At 41.6% G+C, this 22,773-nt stretch overlaps 1 protein-coding gene across 3 annotated transcripts in view; it reads left to right on the forward strand.

The window, feature by feature from the left end:
- LOC109042719 (nuclear hormone receptor 4) overlaps window positions 1–22,773 on the forward strand; it is a 136,851-nt gene that overhangs the window by 65,806 nt on the left and 48,272 nt on the right. Inside the window, exon 1 of one of the 3 annotated variants that reach the window (XM_072295976.1) lies at window positions 22,698–22,752. The exons of the other annotated variants lie outside the window; for them this stretch is intronic. Within the exon in view, the coding sequence (XP_072152077.1) occupies window positions 22,737–22,752 (16 nt within the window). The 5' untranslated portion in view covers window positions 22,698–22,736. Of the gene's footprint in view, window positions 1–22,697; window positions 22,753–22,773 lie in introns of those variants that run through there. 3 annotated transcript variants of the gene reach the window in all.

Below are 22,773 nucleotides of genomic sequence, written 5' to 3' on the forward strand. Positions count from 1 at the left end.
TGGCTTACCCGATATTTTTCAAAGTGTGCTCGCTGTGCCGGTGGTTGAACTAGTTGTGCCTCTTGGATTATTGACGATTTGTGTTCTTCCTTCAAAATCGTGGATAGCTAATTCTGATTTGTGAACTTTTGAAAGTTCTAGTTTGTGAACGTTATCATCTCAACGAAAGCTCGGGACAATGGCGAGTGTGGCTTCTCTGTGATCCCAGACGGTAATATCCTTCGTGTATCCCAAACACCATTTTACTGGTGTTTTCCCTCTCATTCGTATTTCTTGTTGTTAGCGCACAAGTCATCATAAGTGCTGCGTGAAGCAAATGGATCTAGATTTCGGGTACGTGACACTAAAATATTTTGCATCCTCTTGTTTCACTTATCTTCAAAATACAAAGAAATCATCGTGAGTAAATTCTCTCTGAGTTATCCTACCAGACCATGCATTTGAAAAATTGTATTCGACTACGTACAAATATATCAGAAAAATTCGGATCGGATGTGTACACGGAAAAAACGAGTTTAGGGCTGGTACCTGCACCGAAGGTCCCAGCCCTAACCGGGTAGGTAAAATTGCTTCACCTCCACCGCCATAGGGGCAGGCCCGGCGCGCGTAGAGCCCAAATCTACCTACTTCAGGGTTCAGCCCTACCTGGTAAGAGCTGCACCCTGTCCAGGTAGGGCTGGGCCTTACCCCCGCAGGGCCTGCCCCTGTGGCGGTGGAGGTGAAGCAATTCTAGGGCCCAGCCCTAATCTCGTTTTTTCAGTGTAACTAAAGCTCAAAGAAAGTTACTTTTTTTAAAAACTATGTACATTTGTTTTTAAATTTCGTTTCGTTTTTTTTATTTGATCGTAAAAAAAAATGAACACGAGAAACCTTAGCAGTACAGTACTCAGCACAGATCTTTTAAATCGCTTTAATATTATAAGGAGAGAAAGCCGAACTTCCGCATTCTCCCTGCGGATTTTTTTGCACAATGAAAGTGCCAAAATTACTTTCCACTCGGTTCAGTTTCCGCATGTTCTTGGAATGTCTCGTTCTTCAAAAATGTTGTCTGCGCAAATTACACACGCCAGTTCAATAGCTATTGTAGAGCTCTACTTATGTTTATAGTCTTAATCCGATAATCTACCCTCCCCCTCCTCCTCAAATGAAAAAATGTAATATTTGAAGTACTCAAGGTAAGACTTGTGGTACATGTAGATGTACTCCCAAGAATGTTTCAGAATGCAGAATTTTTTCCCGAGATTATCTCATATCCTGCTCTTTAGAGAGGAGCATAACGTGGGATTCGCGGCTATTTCCCCCTTTTCCCTACGGATTTAATTGATCTAATGACCGGTTATTGGCTCGAATCACAGTCGATACAATGCAAAAGAACATCAAGCCTGGATTTTGCCTAAATTGCCCTAATATTTGACACATGCTGGTGAATGCGGATAGCGCTACAGCGACGAAGGATTTCCTGCCTTTTTTTCTTAACACGCGTTAAAGTCTCTCGATTCGTACATCCCTTGTTTCGCCCACCACTCGCAATGAACTTTCAATTGCCTTTATCATTCCCTTATTCCTTACTCTGAAACATACAAAAGAGGAAGGCATGCTTTGAAAGAGTTCTAACAAGTATCGTGACGATGTTAATAATGTTAAAACGGTGTTAACAATGCCAGCGTTGTAAATTAAATCATCGATGGTTTGAGTTCCATGTATACATACCCCCAGTGGAGGCTTTGCTCCATAATTGTGCACTGAATTTTTTCATTTAAATCCAATAGCGTTTGTACCTGTCCTACAGCGTATCAAAAAAATGACTGAAATTTTTCCTCCCCCCCCCCCCCCCCCAACCCCCATTTCTAGAGCGCTACGTATTTTATGAACGGCTCGAAACATAACCTAGACTTATGGTCGATTGAGGCTCGACGCCAAGCGTGGTTAACAGAATTCGGGCCCTGATGCTTAGTGCAATGGTCTCGACTATCCGCGGTGCGATTATCCGCGATTCGATTATCCGCGATTCGATTATCCGCGATTCGATTATCCGCGATTCGATTATCCGCGATTTGATTATCCATGATTCGATTATCTGCAATTTGGATTATCCGCAGTGTTTTCGGTGGCTTTCTTCATGAGTGAAAGAAAATGTAGTAAATCTTTTATACTTTCAGAAAAACTATCTTTTTGAATACATGGAAAAGGTCGCAACCCAAAGGAGCTGCAATTGTATGGGGCAACTTTCTGTAAAAACATTCTTTCAGCTTTGATAAAAAAAAAAAAATCAATTCAACTATTAATGACATCTCTGTCTAATATTAGACAAATTATTTAACGGATTCTTTTGAAATAGTCTTCTTGATACTTTTCCAGGCCAAATAGCTTAGTTTCGGGTTATCTACAATAGCTCCGGTTCTAATCACCGCGGAGAATCGAGACTCGACTGTACTTCAGTGGCGAGGCGTGAATGATCGATTATCGAGTTTCCTCTATTTGTAACTGTGGTAAAGAATCGATTATTAAAGTGTTCGTTGCGAACAACCTGTATATCGATCCATTTCCATAGGTTTAAATGGCAGATCAATCTATATGTCGCAAAGCACGCTACGCCTCTGCTATACTTGCAAACTTGTCAAGATAAAGTAGCATCCTTAGAAAAGTATTCAATGCTCTAAGTATTTAAGTGTTTAATGAGTTCTCGCATGCAGCGAGATTTCTCGATTTAATTATCATTTTCTCCCAAGGATGTTTTGGGAAAAACGATCGCGGTTTTTTTCCTACTTCTCCTTTCTTTCTCTTTATTTTTCTGGAATCAGCATCTAAGCTCCCGCGAAGATTTTAAAGTTGAGACCGTAATGGAGCACCCTGACCTCACAACAGAGTCCACCTCCCTATCCAGTTATAAGCAGCAAAAGCAAAATGTCAGCAAGGTAGCTATAGCGCAGGTTAAAAAACGAATATTTTGATTCTTTGAATTCCCGCATAGAGTGGCAACTCTGCCACCAGATTCGCTCCGCAACTTTGCATGGAGAGTTTAACCGGATATGGAGCGGAGGCATGGCGTACTTTGCGATGTATCGGTTGATCTGTCATTTAAACCCATGGGAAGGATCGATAATCAGGGTGTTCTCAAGGAACACCTTCATAATCGATACTTTACCGTAGCATCAAATGGGGAAATATCGATAATGGATCATTCACGCCTCACCACTAATATGGAGATAGATTTTACAGTAGGGTTTGGATACTCCTCTAATACAGCCTGAAAAGCATTTAACAGCGGAGGGAAACGAACATCGAGGTATCGAACATGTTTCGCTTAATTACTTATTTCACTTCAAATTTTTGCCCCAAAAAAAGGAACGATTACACCTAGAGGCACATTTCAGCTGTTTTCTCCTAAAGTTCCCATTTTGTATACCCTAAAATTTTTGTTTGCCCTAAAATAACACGATAATTTTCAATTTTACACCCGTCAGTCAATTTTGTCAAGAGGAGCAGGGCGGGCAAATATTGAGCCGGAAATTCAAATGAGTAAGTCTGGAAATAATTAAAAATGAAGTAGAATCATGCATGGGCATATCTGTGATTTGGAGATGGATAAATTTAGAACCGTTATTCCTCCGAGTTGTACAAAATCGACACATCGGATTCATCAGAATCACAAATGCATGATGTCAATGCTTTCTGTCTGACGTACGTTTACAATTCATCAAAATGAACCGTTATTGTTTCCATGTTCTCATCTTTTTTACTTTGCAAGTTTTGAACTCAGAATCTTAACCAAACGTTGTGGTCAATTTTTTTTTTTCAACTACACGCATGCGGCTTCAATAATTTTTCCCCTTTTACCCCTACCTGCGAAAAGTATACGATGAACTTTCCTCTGAAATGGCAGCTGCTTCTTTCCAGAAATCAGTCCTTGGTTTAGTTTTTCACAACACATTGATGAGGGACGTTTCTCGAGAATATTCTTCTCTTATTTTATTTTATATTTTCATTCACCTATATGTACCATACGGATATGTTTTACATTTATTTTCTCAATGCTCACATAACCATTACATTTTGATTAAAAAAGTATAATCGAATTTTTGCGCAGCAAAATTGTTTCCGAGGCAGAAGTCAATAGAAACTTGCCACGCATCCACCATGCATGTATGCATTATTTTAGACAAATAACGTCACGGTCTGCTTGAAACCCACACCCCACCTCCCCCATTCCCGCCCCATCTCCCTAGTGTAGAAAATCGGCATTTTTTGTTGATATTTTCACGAAAATTATCGAAAAAAACTGTACTGAATTTATTATTATTAATTATTATTTTAAGATTTTTTAGTGACGCATGCAGTGCCAGATCCTTCTCCTCCCCTCCTCCCCTCCTCCTCCTCCTCCTCCTCCTCTCCTCCTCCTCCTCCTCCTCCTCCCCTCCTTTTCTCCCGCCACAGACCCGTCATACTGGACCTGACCCCCGCCCCTCCCCTGGTGGTGATTTTGCAAGTTGGCAAAACTGTTTCCCTCCATTTAAATCCATAGAAAATATCGATTTTACATAAGGCAACCTGTCTCACTGAGGATCGATTGTTTCACATACATTGAAATGGCGGAAAAACAGTGTCGGTGTGTGTACCAACTTCCAAGAATCGCCACTGCCTCCCCAGGGCATGACGTAATCCATGTATCAGGCTCTGTTGGATTGTGCAGGTGAGATCAGGTTTTGTATGGGAAGGTTAGATGAAATCTGGTGAACCTAGGACATTTTCATAGAGTACATTATGTACGTAAATGGGAGAGCTAGCGCCATGTCCTGGTTGACGGGTTCCGAGCACCGTGTGCGCCGAGCTTTAGTCACTTTTTCGATACATTTTCGATCCAAAATGGCGATGTAAAATACGTGGTAATTCTCATCCTCTTTGTTTACATAGATGGCTGGGCTCCCGTGTATCGAAAACAATCGATTATGTATCGAAAATGTGACCCGGCGTGATACAGGAGTCTCGAAATTTGGGATCTGGAAAATGCTTAAAAGTGGCGCCAACTCTCCCATTTACATTACGACTCTATCGACTACGACGAAAAAAAAGTTCGGTAAATCCGAACCAGTTAGGATCATATAGAACCAGGTTTTGTTCGGTACACACGACCGAATTATTCGGTCTGTTCAACCGAATTGTTCGGTTTGTGCGACCGAACCATAATAAATTCTTACAGTTCGGTTCAGTGGACCGAACAGTTCGGCTGAGCAGACCGAATAATTCGGTCGTGTGTACCGAACAAAACTTGGCTCCATATGATCCTAACTAGTTCAGATTTACCGAACTTTTTTTTCAGTGATGGACATTTTCGATTAGGTTAGGTTAGGTCAGGTCAGGTCAGGTCAGGTCAGGTCAGGTCAGGCAAGACTAGGCTAGGTTAGGTTTGATTTGGAGATCGACGATTTTGATGACTATTTTTTTCAAAACTACACATGTGCATGGATCCAGTATGCCTGCTCGTCCGCAATTGGCTGCGACGTGAGAGCGGCGGCGGCGGGGCAGGGAGCGGAATGTCCCAGGGTCGGCTCCCACTCGGAGCAGATTTCCCTGGCGCGGAGCTTCAAGTGCACACGCGAGTTGCCCGTCGGCTCGGCAACTGCGAACTGCGAACTGTGTGGATGACCAGCCGTGACTTATTCCAACTTACAGCCGAGCCGAGGTCATCGTCAATTATTCTTCGCGCTCCGCGGTCGTCGCAGCTCCCGCGGCCGGGGGGGGGGGGGGGGCGGGGGGAGGGCCCCCCCACCCTCTCTGCATCAATCCATGCCACAATGTTCGCAGCTCCGTTAACAAACGGACAGGGCCGTAGCCAGGCAGCTCAAGGGGGAGAAGGGCGCCCGAACGCCCCCTCCCTACTCGGAGCAGATTTTTAACCCTCCTCCTTCACCTCGTCTTTTGCCCTCCCCCTTTTTTGAAAGCAAAAGTTTTGAAAAAAAATATCCATAATTAATAGCCACTGAGGAGAGTAACCTCTTGAGGCGAAACCACACGGAGAAAAAAACTTCGTGCGTGGGACCCGAAGTTTAGGCCGTATAGATCGCTGAAGTTTTCAGATTGAGCATCTCAACACTTTAGGTCTAGCTGTCGAGGTTCGGATCACACATCTGAAACGTCAGTTCTTACATCTGAAGTACTTCGGTCTTCACATCTGAAAACTTCGGTTCTCACATCCGAAAAACTTCAGTTCTCACATCTGAAGTACTTCAGATGTAAGAACTGAAGTTTCAGATGTGTGATCCAAATCTCGACAGCTAGACCAAAAGTGTTCAGATGCTCAATCTGAAAACTTCAGAGATCCATATGACCTCAACTTCGGATCCCACGCACGAGGTTTTTTTCTCCGTGCACACTAAGTTGAAAGATTTCAAAGATCACTCCTTTGGACCAAAATAGGTAATCTATCTCCATTACAATCTTCATCCGAATCTGCAGCTCTGTAATTCTTGAATTACATTTCCTAACATTCATTGATCAAATATGGGGGTTGGGAGAGGCCAAAACTAGCCTATGGCAATGGACCAATAAAGTTGCATCTGGTAGGGTCCGAAACCCGCGTGACGATAGAGGTATATGTCGGAAACTCAAAATTTCAGTGGAATGTGGTTAATTTGCTGCGGGTCGAAAATCAACGTGCACTGCGTGTTGCGGGAAGGATGAAATTGAAGGCGTGCGTGGTGACAGAGTAAAGAGAAATTGTTGAGGTTACGTCATATTCGCATCATCTTTCTTATAAACTGAGGAGCTTTTACATTTGCTACTTTTTCACGCATCACACAAAATTCTGCAACCCCCCTGTCCCCGATTTTAGTATATTAAGTTATTCCAAACGGTCGACGTCATATCTTCCGGAGATATCAGGAAAATATAGAGGAAAAGTCTTTTTTGGTTTTTCTCAATTTCGTGGCTCTTCACAGCCGAGTCGGTAGACTAACGTTTTCGATAGACACAAGTTTGAAAAAGAAAAGTGAAGAACATGAGAATTCTTCGAATTTTTTTAAAATATTTTTTCATATCTGGATATTTTCAAATCCCCTCTTTAACCACATTTTTTATAAAATATTAAACCAAAACATGCCACAGGGACTGTCAAAAATTCCCCTGGGCTCATATTTTTTCAAAATAGAGCTTGAATTAAAAATTTGAAAAATTCTTTCAAAACTCAATTTCGAAAAGCGTATTTTGATAAAGGTTGAGGAAATTTTTAAATTATTTCGAACGTTTTTCTGGGTTGTTCGTGTTGTTGGAGTTGGGTGGTAGGCCGGTGGGGAGGGAGGGGAGGGGAGCGGTGGGAGTAGCCGTGACTGTTTATTTAAACATGGATGAAGGAACGTGAGAAGAACTGCCATGAACCGGGCATCGGAGCGTGGAACGACTGCGGCTGCGGCTAAGGGAACCTTGAGTTATGCACCGTTTCAAGACCGACGTCGACATCGACACACCGAGTCACCGACACAGCGTCGCGACGCCAGCACACCAGCCCGCTTCCAGCTCATTTCCCGTCAACCCGATTCCCAACGAAAAGTCGGAAAACTTCCGTTAAAACTCAAGCTTCACGGCATTTTAACGAAGATATTCTCCGGACGAAGACTAGAATGACTGGAAGAGTGGACATGTGTGTATAGACCGTATTCGATATCGGTCCGATGTATCGTTTGGTTAAAAACAATAGAACATAACCTCAAACCAAACTGTTAGGATTTAAGTTGGAAAAGCTGAAAATGAGAAATTTCCTGACAATTTCCCTTTGCATTGGCATTTGGTACTCAAAAGAATAAAAAATCTGTTACAAAAGACCCGTTCTCTCAGATTTCTCAATTTACTTTTGAGGCTATGTTTATGTTTTGAACCAATCGATATCGATACGATCGCACCCGTTTGATGTATCGAATACGATCTATAATTTTGAGGGTTGTGATTCGATGTATCGTTTGGTTCAAAACAATAGAACATAACCTGAAACCAAATTTTTTAGATATTTGTCAGAGGAGCTGAAAATGAGAAATTTCGTAGCAATATCACTACTCTTGGTCAATTAGTTCTCATACGAATCAAAAATCTATCACAAAAAACCCGTTCCGTCGGATTTCTCTATTGACTTTTGAGGCTATGTTTATGTTTCGAACCAATCGATATCGATACAATCTCACCCGTTTGATGTATCGAATACGATCTATTGAGCTTTTGGGGCTCGATAAGGCAGCCAAATTATGATGTCAAAATATCCTGCTTACAGTTTTAAACTGCGAGTACCGATAGTACCGAAGTTAATTAGAGCACTTTTGTAAGCTCACATCGTCAATTTCCGGTCGAAGTATCACAAGCCCTATGCGACGTTTCAAAATTTCCGCCGTCATTTCATTTTTTTACGGAGAAAGTGTTGGTTGAATCTGGTCGAAAATTTCACAGAACTTCATCGGCAGCAGAAAGAAAATTCGGTGAAATATTCGGACAGATTGGATGGGCAGATGGAACAATTTCTCTGTAAAGAAATGAAAAATGGTGGTGGAAATTTTTACACGTCGCATGGCGCTTGTAATACTGTGGCCGGAAGGTGACGACGCCATCAAATATATTAGCACGGTAAGCAGGTGCTTAATTGGGCTTCTCCAGCGGGGCCGTCCAAGAGATTGGCAGCAGTGAGTGGAGGAAGTAATCAGAAGGTGTCATTTCCCTGATGATCCATGGAAGGATTGATTTCAATGGCGATTGGGAGTCGCAAAGCTCTCTAATGTGCTGCGTTAGCGAAGTTATTATGATGGAAAAGAGCATGTTTTAAGACTAGTATGTCGAGACTTTTCGATTGCTGATTTTTGCAAAAACCTCAGTTTTGCGAAAGTACGTTGATTTATCAACATTGTCAGCCATCTTTTTTAGACATTTGGATGTTTGAAGGTTGTTGGAGTTATTTTTCTAGTGTTTTTCTAGTGGGAAAAATTTTTGCTTTCTTGCTATTTGAGAATTTCCTCATGTTCGCTTTAACTGCAGCCTCATTATTTTGTACTAACACAAACCCCTTCGATAGGATAGTCCAAATACTCAAAATAAAATTAGTGATTGAGGTAACATCCTCAATTCGTAACACTTAAATTTTTCACAAATCTTGAGCTACAAATTTTCCAAATACGTAAGTGAAGTATTCCTCGATCGTTTTTTTGGGGGAAGCCCCCCAGATTTTCAGTATGTCATATTTTAACTCGGTTATTTTGAAGATCGGAGCTTTATTCGACGGACGAAACTAACGAAAGTATCCAACAGTCTTTGCGAATGGACATGACTATGATTTGCCGGTGATTTATCTATTCGTGTAAGAAGGTCATAGGCAGAGAGTTCAACACTCCGTTTAGAGGATGAGGATCATGGTTGCGCTCTCAGTCAGCCCCTGACTCGGTTCTAATCAAGGATCCTTGTTTCTTATTCGTCGTTTCCCGCACGAAGGAACGTAATTCCATCCCAAGGTTGCAAAATTGTCTCAAACAATTGAATTTTTTTACAAGAATATACCCGTAAAATTTTCGTCCAAAACTCCTCTGATTTTTACATGAGATACGGAGAAAAATCAGTGGAAATTTCAGTTAGAAATTCCCAGAATTCTCCTGGTAGGGGTACAATTTGCGAGGGGATATTTGGCAACATTGGAATGTAGTTAAGTTCTTTCGTGAGGGGAACGACGATTTATCGCGGATGTCATGAATCTCCTCAACTCCTGAATTGCCGACGTGGATTAAAATAATGATAGGTGTAACTATAATATTACCTGATTTTGACGTACACCCCAAAATAAGGTAGAATTATTTACAACCTAGCAATCTGCACGTAACTTAACATAGGAATCAATCAGCTGAGCTCACCTGGAAACTGGTCGATCCTATTCCGCTATCTTTTTATTTTTGACTGGGGCCAAAATCAGGTAAAAATGTGATATCCGAGACACGTCCGAAAAATTCCAGGACTAGAGACGTCCTTGCCCTTAAAATAATCGAAAGTTGAGCTGAAGTGATTTTCAGGTGTTCGTGCAAAGTTTTATTAATCGATTGAGATTAAAACACTAAATCTGCTGCAATATTTGCTATCCAGACCGCACGCGCACGGCTTTTTTGATCAGATGATAGGTAGGCAACCAAGACTGCAGATAGTACCGAAATACTCGAGGAATCAGCGCCCTCGCGGGCCGAACAGATGCGAGGCTGATGTATACTTTACATCAGGCATCAGGCGGCACGCGGCTTTGTATGTTTACCAGATTGCAGCGGTTCACTTGAAGGCGCGTTTTTACCCCCCTAGTTGTCTTACCCCTCCCGCCTAAAGTCAAGTCTTATGCGTAATCTTGACTGTGTAGTATGTGTATGATGCATTTAAGGGTTGCCGTGACTAGGAATTCTGATCTCGCCCTTCATAAAATGAACTGCATTTTGCAATTTGGAACTATAAATTCCGGCTCGTCTAAAGAAAAAAACTTATGTGGATAGGGAAACTAATGGCACATACGTTGTTTTTAAACCGGGCCAGAATGTATAGTTCCAAATTGCAAAATGCAGTCCAAATGACAATCCTGCTGATGTATCAGCTTCTATCTTTTCATCAAGAGTTCGCTTCTTTGGTAATTTTCCACTTCGACTAGCGTTTTTTCGGGTGTGGAGGTAGAAATTGTATATCTTCAGGGTGCTCCGGCCAATAGAGAGTAGTTGCATTACCTCAGTAACATTAGAGTCCTTTTATACTGAGAGTCAAGACAATGTGAAGCCATTTCTGATTGGTTTTCGTATTTTAAGCCTTCACAGTGTCCCAAACGGGAATAAAGATTACATTTTCACCCATTGCAAAGATTATAATCTGGAATGGACCAGGGAATGACGGGTTCGGCAAGGAACAAACGGATTGAGAGAGGGAACGGAGAAAGGAATTTGAGAATGGGCCGATCAAAGATTACAAAAAACGTTCAATTTCTGTAATCTGTATATTCCCGTTTGTGACTCCATGAGGGGGTGTTCTTGACTCTCAGTATAAAGGGACTCTAAGTAACATCAGGGAGATAACGGTCCGTTTTGCGAACTGCAATCCAGTTAAACAAAAAACAAGTAAGAACAAAACATTGAGCAATACCTGCGAGCATAATTTGGGGGCTATCGCGACACATGCAGGTGGGGCGGGGCCGTATTAGCGTCGATGTGAGAATGTCGTCATTACGACCGTGTGTTACAGGAGAGAAGCATCCAAAATGGCGGCGGCCTGGCTAGGGGGGGGGGGGGGCGGATGGCGCTGCAGTGTACTTGTGGCGGTGGAGGTGAACTCAGGTCGATGGCACCGAGGAGCGGGACCATGGCGCGGGCACAGGTTTATTGTTGTTGCCAATGCCATTCGGCGCTCAACTGGACTTTCACTTTAGACCTCTATTACCCCTCCCACCGCCGAGTCCGCCTCTGTCCGAGCCTCCGTCAAAAACCACCCGGTTACGCCGGGATTTCGTTGGACTTACGCGGTTTTGATTCAGCGCGGCGCACTCCGTTCCCCGGTAAACATTGCGACGCGACCGACTCCGCTCCGCTGATATAATCAACCGTTGGGGCTTTTTTGCTCGAGTATCCGCTGATTCAACCATTCAGTTTTTCTCTCGAACCAGATTATGATAATTTTGAATTCAAAGTCATACGCACCTGAAACACGATAATCATCGACTCTCCTAACGAATTTTAGATTCATTTGTAAGAAAGTAAAATTTTTATGGAAAATTAAAAACACGACCTTTTTTCGCCTTTTTTAAAGTAGTCTCTTTGTTGAAATTACTTGCTTTTAACACTGCCGTGCTGCGGAAGAACGCTGTATGAAAATTCGAGAGTTGCCAAATTGCCCCGGATAAAAGATGTATTTTTGAGAAAGATTATACGTATTTTCCCTTGAAATTTGCAGACATTTTAGACAAAATTGCGAACAAAAGTGTCCGAAAATATTGGAGAAAAACATTCACAATTTTTCGAGTAAATTAGGTTTTTATGGAAGGAAATTTGGCAACGTCTGAATGTTCATACGGCGTTCTTCCTTACAGCACGGCAGAACAGGTGTTACATATCGACGGTGTAAGTTCGCAACCACGTATACCTGTTTGCAACGTCGCGGACCTCCTGTCAAATTTTATTTTTTTTTAAATGGAAAATTACCCAACGGCAATTCATAAGGCATGTTATAATTCTTTTTCTCTGTTTGTAAAAAATTCCGCGAAAACTCCGCATTTCGATTTGTTCTCCTTTAAAAAAATAAATTAGGTGTGGAAATGTTTACACACTGCGAACGAGGCACGCGGTTGCGGACGTACACCATCGATATATCACTTTCAATTTTACAAGTAGCAGTTCAAATGATTTAGGATTCTTGATCTGTTGGGCGAGGGTTAGGTCTGGTTAAGTTGGGTAAGGCTAGGTTAGGCCAATAATATTTTAAGACAACATACGATTCCAGTCGCCCGACAACTATTGCCATACAAGACTGTGAGTTAGACAGGGCGTTATCGCGTTGACTGACAATGAGAGAAGAGGCTTAATATTACGATGAAAGAGTATCATGCTAATTTCGCGGTGTATTTTAGCGTAGCGCAATCGCCGAACTTTCTACTTCTCTGATTTGCGACTCCAACTTGACAATAGAGTTCGAGTCGCGCAAGGCGCTAGGCGTAGGCGCTCGTGCCGTGCTATTGGATTTTGATCCAGCGTTTGCCTGCGAAGTCAGACCCGCTCTTGTCCCTGTATCAATGCTTTGTAACTTAAGTGGTCTGTTGCGCACAACTACAACAACACCGAAAAAAAAGTAAAGTTGATTTATCATTCTGGATGTGGAAAAAGTGTGCGAGAACTTATAAAATGCTGAATTACCCGCCTCAGCAGTTATTTTCCCTGGTAAAAATTGGCAGTAGAATCTGTGTTCCAAAATACCATAGACCTACAGCCGGCTGTAAGATTTCCAATAGCTTCTATAGCCGGCTACACAATTTCTTATAGCCTTTTATAGCCGATGGCGATTAAGCAACAGCCAGGCGATAAAGTGTATGCTAAACGTTACTAATTACGGATGCTAGGACTTGAGTGAGTTTTTGGAATACTGCTCTCTTTTTGGGCCGTAGTATCTTGATTTATTTTGCGAGGAAAGCTCCGTACTTTTGATGGATGCCTGCCATTACTAATATATTAGAGCGCCTTCAGTTTCGTATGATACTGTGCAATACCTCTGGTGTGAAATAGTTGCTTCAAGCGCCGTGGCAGGCGGGCAGCCAGCGCGGAACACGCATTGGCGCCTACAAACCTAACAGGGATACTTCACGCGTTGCGCAATGCGTGAAGTATCCCTGTTAGGTTTGTAGGCGCCAGTGCGTCCGCCGCTCCGCTTTGTGTTAGGCTCTAATATTTTATCTGGCGGAGTCAGCGTTATTTAACTCATGATTTTGAAATGTTTGCACATCCTGTAGGGATTATTCTCATTTTAATTGATTTAAAACAAATATGTATTAAAGGAAGAATATAATGTGTGTTTTGTAAATATTAAGGTAGTTCCGTATCAAACTTAATGATTTCTAAAGCACACGAATTTCTACACAATTTCTTATAGCCTTTTATACGATGGCGAAAAACACAGCGATAAGTGTAAGCCGATAGGAACTATAGCCCGGCTGCATAATTTTTTATCGCTTCGTATAGCCCGGCCGTATGATTTTCTCCGCATTCTACAGCCAGCTATATGATTTTCTGTAGCCTTCTTTAGCCGGCTGATAAGAATTCCTATGGTATTTTGAAACGCAGCTCTTATCGCCAATTGTTCACCTGGGTTTACATCTTGGCATTGCTAAAGTAACTACCGTAACGGGTAATTCAGCATTTTGTAAGTTCTCGCACACTGTTTTTACATTCACATTGTTAAATCAACTTCACTTTTTTTTCGGTGAACCAACTGATTAGGCTTTGTAATGCTAAAATCGCACAATAAATGTGTTTAGCATGCCAAAAATGTGCAAAGTACTTGCTGAATCGCACAATTTGCATTCTTTCAAATGGAGCTCAAAGTTTTTCGAGTGTATTTCCGACAGGTGTGCTCAGCGCCATTTTTGTGCAATTTTATTCATATAAACTTTATTTCATTGGCTGTGGCTCTTAAGTGCAATAGACCCATTCCTCAGTTAGGCGCTTCGCACAATTTTTTCACGATATCCTAGTGATGCGATTTTTAGTTAAATTTTCATTTTTTCATTTTCCATTACCCTCTTTGGAATAGAGATCATCCGAAACCGAGATGATCCCGTATAACTTTCTCTGGGCTCCTCAATTAATAGAGAAAAAAAACATTGCGAACAAAATAACGCTGTACAAAGCAACTGAGATGCCTTCCCAAAAGATAAACTCTGCATGTTACTAATGCGCGGAGCCCCAAACAAAGAACGAATATTCGTAGTTGGGTTCGAACCCAACATGCAACTATTTGAACTCTGCGGTGGGCCGGGTTGCATACGCTCGATTTTGCAGGCGAAATCTGAGATCTGCCCACGGCTTACGTGATAGGATACTGATGCAATTAGCGTGTTCCTCGAGCATGGCGTCTATTTCGGTCAACTAATTGGACGCTTCTGTCGCGCAGATTTGTAACACGATCAACAAACTGAGATGCTTTTCGAAAGACGAACTCGTGAACTCGGCTTTTGAATTATGCTCTAATTGTGAGCGTAAAACAATGGCTAATTCATGCGGAGTGTTACTAGAGGATAGGTCAAAACTAAAGGGATAGTGACGGGTCTAATCAGCGCTCATAATTTTAGCCTCAGGATTTTAATGTACAGTTGGAGAATACCAATTACCTAATGAGTTTTGGATGCTAGAGATTCTGCGGTACTAAATTGTAAGTCAGTCAGCAGTACAGTTCTGGATTTCCAACTTTTACAGTAAAACACAATGATGTAGTTCTAATACGGGGAATACGCCTAATAATTATGGATGAACTGAATTGGGGTACTATCACTAGTGGCGTGGCGTGAATTGCGATTTATCGATTGTTATGCCATTGAAACTTATGGAAAAGGATCGATAAACAGGATGCTCGCAGCGAACACCTTAATAATAGATTCTTTACCATAGATTTAAATGTCATAACAATCGATACATCGCAATTCACGCCACGCCATTAACTACCACGACTAGTTAAAAATGTTCATATCCTCCAACAACCTCGTGCTTTTTTCCCCCCGTGAAATAAGGGCGGGAAATTTGAAAATAGGGAGTTCTGGCGATTTGTTTTGGTCCGAGCGGAGGGATCTTTGAAATAAAGCTGGAGCTCTGGGCTGGAGGCATCTGAGGACAAATAATGATATGTTGATTCGATTTCGAGGCCAGACCCAGGTTTTGTCATGGCTAAGACGCCTGCTGCCTTGAAGTAATACATTGCCCTGCACCGGTTGTCGGAGCCTCTCCGAGGCGGCGCGGCGCGCTGTTGCGCAGGCTCCGTTGCGCCTCGCTATTTCCCTCTGCCCGTCTTGGGCCGTCCGAGGCGTCCGTCCGTCGTCCGAGCGTCGCGACGCGTCGCGTCGTCGTCGGATCGGGCGTCTCGTGTTGACCTACAGACCTATACACAGTCCGCAAACATCTCCCGCCTCTTGCCACCCAACTTTCAAGCCAACTTCAACACCTCCATCACTCCCTTTAGGCTCCCAAGTGGCTCCGGAAAATGAAAAAACTTACCAACGGGGTGGCATGAAATGCAAGAAAGAAATGAAAGATTGGAACTTTCAAAAAAATATTTCATGAAATTTCACGAGGCTCTGAAATATTTCATATTTTTTAGGGGCTAGAGTATGCAACCCGCACTCAAACATACTAAAATAGATGAAAGTCACGATTTTTACTTTAGCGAAGCATTGAAAGGAACCGGTATTTTTCGCTATATCTCTGAAATTTCTGAAATTTCATGAAATATTTAGCGTGAAATTTCAAGATTTTATTCTTCATGACATTTTGCCACCCTGCTCACGACAGCATACAAAATAGACACTCAGGAAATCAGTCGTTTCCCGAATATGTATAGGAATGTACCTTCATTCCAAGGTTGCAAAATCGACACAATGTTTTACAAGATTAAGACAACGATTTGTATTCAAAATTTTGCTGATTTCTGAGTGTTAGGGCCGTACATAAAGTACGTAACGTTGAAGGTCGTATATTGGAACGCACCCGTACACAGGTCTCCCAAAAAGATTACGTAACGCTCAAGACTTCTTCCCATCAAATTAGCGTTTTTTCGATAAATAATAAATGATTATATATAAAAATTGACCATATCGTGTTGGTTTTTCATTTTGAATTTTCGAAAAAATAATTTATCAGTTCAATGAGAGAGCTTTAGCGCTACATCAGGAGATTTTTTAATATGATAAATTGGGGTCCATTCATGAAATACGTGACGCTGAGTTTTTAATTTTTTGACCTCCCCTTTTCCTCGTAATGCTTTTGTGACGACGTTCACGGATATCTTCTATTTTATTTATTTATTATTTATTTTTTATTCAATTGGTGATTTGACAGTCCTCATTCGTCGGGGCACCGTACCGTCACTCCAGCCGTAGGTGCTGGGGTAGCCAAAAATTTTCTATTGAAGAGGAGAGGGATGGTTGTTTGAACCCAGAAATCCTTTGATAGCATGAGTAAATATGTGGCATCTAAGTTGCTGATACTCTCTCCCCATGGGTTCCACCTCTAGGCGCCGCGTCGATCGACCACCATATCACATCCGTGAAAAATCTTGCCTATTTTCCCAACGTACCAACAGCATAAACTCCGTGGCGATGATTGCGTAAGTGACGCCACTTGGACATAACTACCAGATCTATGAACATGCCGAGAAAACACCTTAACTTTGACCGAGGACACTCGCATTTTTTTCTTCTTTTCATTTTCTCTTGAGTTTGGTTTGACCCAGAACTTCTGTTTTGCTTCCCACTCAACTGACTCTGGCGGTTGATACGCAGTGAATAAAATTTTGTTTTGGATCACGTGATGAGATGTTGCTGATCTGCTCATCGCTGCACTTCTGTTCTCGGAATTCATCCTCGATGCCGGAGTGTCGTCTGTTTTCACCGTTTTCCCCTTGACTCATTCATTATTCCAAAACACATTGAGCAAGAAAATTGTAACCAGAAGTAGGGCAAAGAGCAACAGGTAAAAATAAGCAACAAGAAAAAAACCGCTTATGCCTAAGAGGAGAACCGTAATATTTTAAGGAGATATTTGAATATGTTTGTGTTCAAACAGAAAGAGAGATGCAAATAAATAATAATATAATAAATAAAAGTCATATTTGGGAAAAAATCAGAGCTGTTATGTTAACTTTAATATTCGGAATTGTTGTTTTCGAGGAATCTCTGTAAAATTGAAGTTTCTCCCCAGACTTTACGTGTTTTTCTTAAATAAATGACTTCCTCTTAAAAAAGCAAAGCTCAGAATTTTTAGTATGTGGATTCTGAAATGACTGATGTTCGGAAACAAAAATATGTATTTCCAAATCTCGACTCCACAGAGGAGTTTTCTTAGTTACAAAGGAGGATCCCCCTCGGAAAAATTCTAAAAAATTGAGTTAGCTCAGGAGAAATTTTTAGCTGTTTTTACAAAAAAAAAAAAAAAAAAAAAAAAAAAAAAAAATCAATGGAATTGCAATACCGAAGATAGAATGATATGTCACTCACTTATTTAACAAAATCTTCCATTTCGTGGGAGGGGCCAAGTAGATTTCTGAGGGGCAGCCCCCAAGCCAGGCATAGTTCAGCCTATGAAAAATCTCCTCAAGTTGAATCTGTGATGAAGGGAATCAGGCGTTATCAAAGAGCACTACTTTAAATCTCGTCAAACTCAATATGCTTATGTGCGGAGAGAATACTTAGGCTGGCTTGCTGTGACCGCAAGCTGAAAAATTACACCATTTTGATCCTTCGAGTCTTCATACAGAGTGGCAATCATGCTAATGTATTCGCTCCTATCTGTGTTCTGTGCATAAAGAGTTCGACTAAATATAGAGGTGGACTCTCTCATAACGCCGAGAATCTCCTTCATAACAGGCTCCAACTGCCTCGAGGTTCGTTTTAGAGAAAACCAATGGCAACATCTCGGTTTCCTCGAAATTTTATGGAGAACGAAGTACTTAAATCGTAAATTCCTGTGGCGAGCAAGAGATTCATTTAACTAGAAGAAAGGAGCTAAGTCCAAAGTATTGTTGGCCTGATGTACTCGCAAGGAACTGTATCACAGTTTTCTTCATATTATAATAATATCAACGAACGGCGATTGCTCATCATGTTTCATTGTATACATGTTTAAAATTTCAGCGGAAATTTAAGATTGGGAGGGAAAGAGGGCGGAAAAATTCTTGTTAAATCAATAAGAAGCCAAGAAAATACGGTTTGAAATTTTAAGCATCATTTCCACGCTCAAAATCAACTTTTCATCGTTGAGTTTCTGGCGAGAAAACCTGGAAATGTTAAGGAAAATGACAAAAGTGTCAGGAAAAAATCTTTAAGTCACACTTATTTGCTTTCTCGAATGGATGTGACGTTTCGAACGACACATTTTTCCTGAAAACTATTTCAAATTATGTGTTTTTAACGATCTGGCTTATCTTCAATTGTCAGGGAATTTTATCAAAATGTGTCGGAAATCAGGGAATTTCATTTTCTAAATTCTGTAGAAACCCTGTCAATCGCGAAAATTCGCCAAATATCCTTCGCTAAGTTGTCCAGCCGCGTTTCATGAGTTGGATTGCATTTTGCAAAAAGGAACCAGAAGCATTGCAGTGGTGCTAAGATTGTGCAACTCCATTCTTTTCAATATAATCACTGAAACCATGTTAAAATATGAAATTTACATGATAATTTTTGTTTTAAATTTACAGTTTTCAGCGAGTAAAATAGAAAGTGTTAATGGATAATCAGGTTTTTCCTCTGAGACAAAAGAAGTTGCACAATTTTAGCAACATTGCAATGCTCCTGGTTCCTTTTTGCAAAATGCAATCCAGTTATGGGAATGCGTTCAGGGAAAAAGGAGGACGAGTTATGAACTCCGGGAGAACAAGCCCGGCTGGAAACTGCGTGGAAAAATCTTGACTCCAACCGGGAGTCAGGATAAAAATAAAGGGACAGGAGGGGTCGGGGAAGGGCGGAGGGACGTGGATGCCAAGTGCGATCCGGCACACACCCCCCTTGCCCACCCCCGCCCCGGGGGGCCGCGCCCCGCGACCCCCCGGGACCCGGCGCCCGAGTCCATCGGTGGTCGGTGCACTCAACTTTAACCTAAATCTTGACAATCAAACGGGCGGGCCGAGCGAGAGAGAGCGAAGGGACGCGCCGCGGGAGCGAGAGAGACGCTCAGCGCGGCGAGGAATAATCAAGACGAAAATAAACGCAAGTAAACTTTTTCGATCGATGGCAAAGGGTAAAATACCCTGACTCGGTCACAAGCTCCAGCCCTACTTAGAGGTTATGACCTCAGAGTGATTCATTACGAGGAGGGCGCCTCCGGGGAGCGGGGCGGTGGGGGGACGGGATCGATACTCCGCGCGGCGCCGTTCTCGATTTTCCGAGTTTTTCCCGCTGTTGCCACGCGCCCCGCAATTTCCCCGCCGATTTTCCCCGCAGCCGAGTCGACTCTCCTATCCGCAGGTGACACAGGATTGAGGAAAAATGTTTCATCATTCCACTTTAAGGATCCGATTATTACGCTCATTTTGAAATCTGCGTACCCTCGGAGCTAATCCTCCCCCAATCCACCCACTCTTAAGTTTATAATTTTTTTTTTTTTTTTTTTTTTTTCTTTTTTTTGTTTTTTTTTTTTTTTTTAATTATTAAATTATTATCCTTGCCATTTTGGTATAGTTGAATTTCAGGGTTGCAATTTTTCATGAAAAATGAAAAAATCTTGAAATTTCATGTGAAATATTTCATGAAATTTCAGGATCTTATGAAAAATATTTTTTGAAAGTAAATGCAAAATTAATTAAAAGGCGGCTGCATTTTGCTTTTTGGTGTTGTTAGTGCGTGTTGCATACCCAGCCCCTGAAAATATGTTTCATATTTTTCACAACTTAATGAAATTTCGTGAAATATTTCACAGAGATTTTTAGTAATTCATATTTTTCATTTCCAGCGAGCAACCCTGTTGATGGTTCGATTAAAATGGTATTATAGATTTCTGATGATAATCTTAAGACACCGACTCATGTTTGATCTTCCACGAAGAAAAAACTCATTTTGGGTGTTTTTTTTTTGATCAACGGTTTTGATGGTTGAACTATATAGGAAGTCACAAATCTCGGTTTGCGGAGTTGCAGACTTACTGTCAAACGTTCACTTACGTAACGTCTACATACCCTAGACGTCGTTTTTTTTTTCAATTGACGGGAGTTTTTTTTGTTTTTTTGTGAAATTTCGAGGTTTTGTTTTCTCTATTGAAGAATATGCCGTGAAAAGTTCAAGCAACGAAGCCAGCTCGTTTCAATTCGAGAAAAAAAAAAGAAATAAAACTTAAGAGCCACCCAAGGGCAATTTAATCTCTCAGGTCGAAAAGGACCCAACTCGGATTGTTTACGATGTTCATTTTCTCAGTAAAAACACTCATTTTCCGGCTGTTACGCAGTTTTTATCGCCTCCTGAAAATTTTCATCTTTTAGAGATGGGTCGTTTTCGAACTGAGAGAGTCAAACTGAGATGCGCGTTATGTTTCCGAGTTCAGCCATAAAATCTCAGAGGGTTGAAATATTCTATTTCGAGCCGAAGGGACTCGCGAATTTTGAGACCTTTACCCCGAATCGCCCTGTACTGCTATTGCTAAGGAAAAACGCCGTATGAGCATTCAGGCGTTGTCAAATTTCCTTTGATAAAACACGAATTTTCCAGTAAACTTATGAATATTTTCCTTCCAATTATTTAGACAATTTAGTTTGCAATTTCATCTGAAGTTTCTGAAAATTTCAAGGAAAAATATCCATAACTTTCCTCTAAAATAAACATTTTATCGAAGGAAATTTGGCAACTCTCGAAAGTTCATACGGCGTTCTTCCTTAGCACGGCAGTGTATATCTCGACTAGTATCGGTGGGGAACCGTGGGTTGGATGGAGGGTAGGCGTTCCGTGTTGCCGTGGCGCGTGACGTCACCAGCGCAACATATGATCGCATCGATTTACTCTAGTTCCTCAGTTTTCCGTTTTCCCCCGTTTCCGCTCTCGGCGTCCCGCGTCCGCCGGCTACCCCGTTTTCCTGAACCTCTTCCCGCTCCCTCTCCCCCTCCTTCGTTCCCCGCTCGCCCGCTGCGTTTCCAGTTCTTGCCCGCTTCCTCCCTTCATCACGCCACCTCCTCCCTCGCCCTTTATCCCTTCACTGCATTGACCCCGTTCGCCGCTCCCCTCCCGTCATCCCCACCGTCCCGCACTCGTGCATACATCATCCAACTGCACTCGCTGAACCACCCGCTGTACACGAAACAAAAGAGAATTCAAAAATTTCTTTGCCTAGTAGTATCCAGGACCTTGAAAAACCAGAAATACTGCAATTCGTCGGGAGCAGGGTGGTCTGATACGTAAGAAAGAAATGAAAGAATGGAAATTTCAGTGAAATGTTTCATGATTTTCACAAGGCTGTGAAATATTTCATATATTTTAGGGGCCAGAGTAAGCTACCCGCACTTAAACACACACAAATAGAAGAAAGTCACAATTTTTACATTTTGCGGAACATGATAAGGAACCGGTATTTTTCAATATGTTTCATAAATTTCTGGAATTTCATGAGATATTTCACGTGAAAATTTCAAAATTTTATTTTTCATGAAATTTTGTCATCCTGGTCGGGAACGATTTGCCGCCCGCGGAAAATTCAAGAAATCAGTGTGAAACCTGGGAAATCCCCTCTTCCGCTTAAAATTTGGCTAGGTTTTCTTTTTGCTTCGGGCTAATTAGTTATCAGCAGCGCCAAAGTATCGACGAAAGTATGAAAAAATTAAATAATTGGAAACTAAAAAATCAATGCTTCTAGCTCCGAACAAATCTCGTCCTTTTCCTCAAGAGAACCTGGAGGAATATAGGAAGATTTTGCGATTTTTCCTCAAGATATTTGTCCCGGAAAATCAGGAGGAATATCGGAGACCAAGCCTTGAGACTTGGACGTAGATGCCATGGCTAGCCTCAACATTTGAATAATTTAGGTTTACAGAATCAATTTCTTCTTGCGATGGCATTTTTTTTGGGTCTACATTTATTTCAAATTCGCATTTGCTGTAAGTTCTACCTCAAAAGACGGACCTGAAAACATCTTCGTAAACTTTTCAAAACAACTTATCGTTAGGAATACACACATCCATGTTAAATCCGGGAGGCAAAATGTATTTCCCAGCGGTTTTCGAGGCATAAGTAGAGATCCTCGGTTGTATCTTGCAGTCTACTTGGTGTATTGCTGTTTCATCTGAGCTTCGTGTTCAGCATTTTTATCTAACTGTAAGACCAAAACACCATATCATTACTTATTTCCTCCCAATGGAAGTACAACTTTCATCCACCTTCCTGCTTCAGTTTTCATTAGTTCTGTTAATTCTTGCAAAATCATAATTCAATATTTCGGTCTAGTTTATTATTGTGATCATTTGTTTTGTTTGTTCTAGGTAAGTGCTTAATCGGGCCTTCATCTTTTATTGCTGCGAAACTCGGTGCCTAGATTTTCATGTTTGTCATCACAAGTATGTAGAATTTGTTTTTCG

The sequence above is a fragment of the Bemisia tabaci genome, chromosome 2 (assembly GCF_918797505.1).
Source record: "Bemisia tabaci chromosome 2, PGI_BMITA_v3".
Taxonomy (NCBI): domain Eukaryota; kingdom Metazoa; phylum Arthropoda; class Insecta; order Hemiptera; family Aleyrodidae; genus Bemisia; species Bemisia tabaci.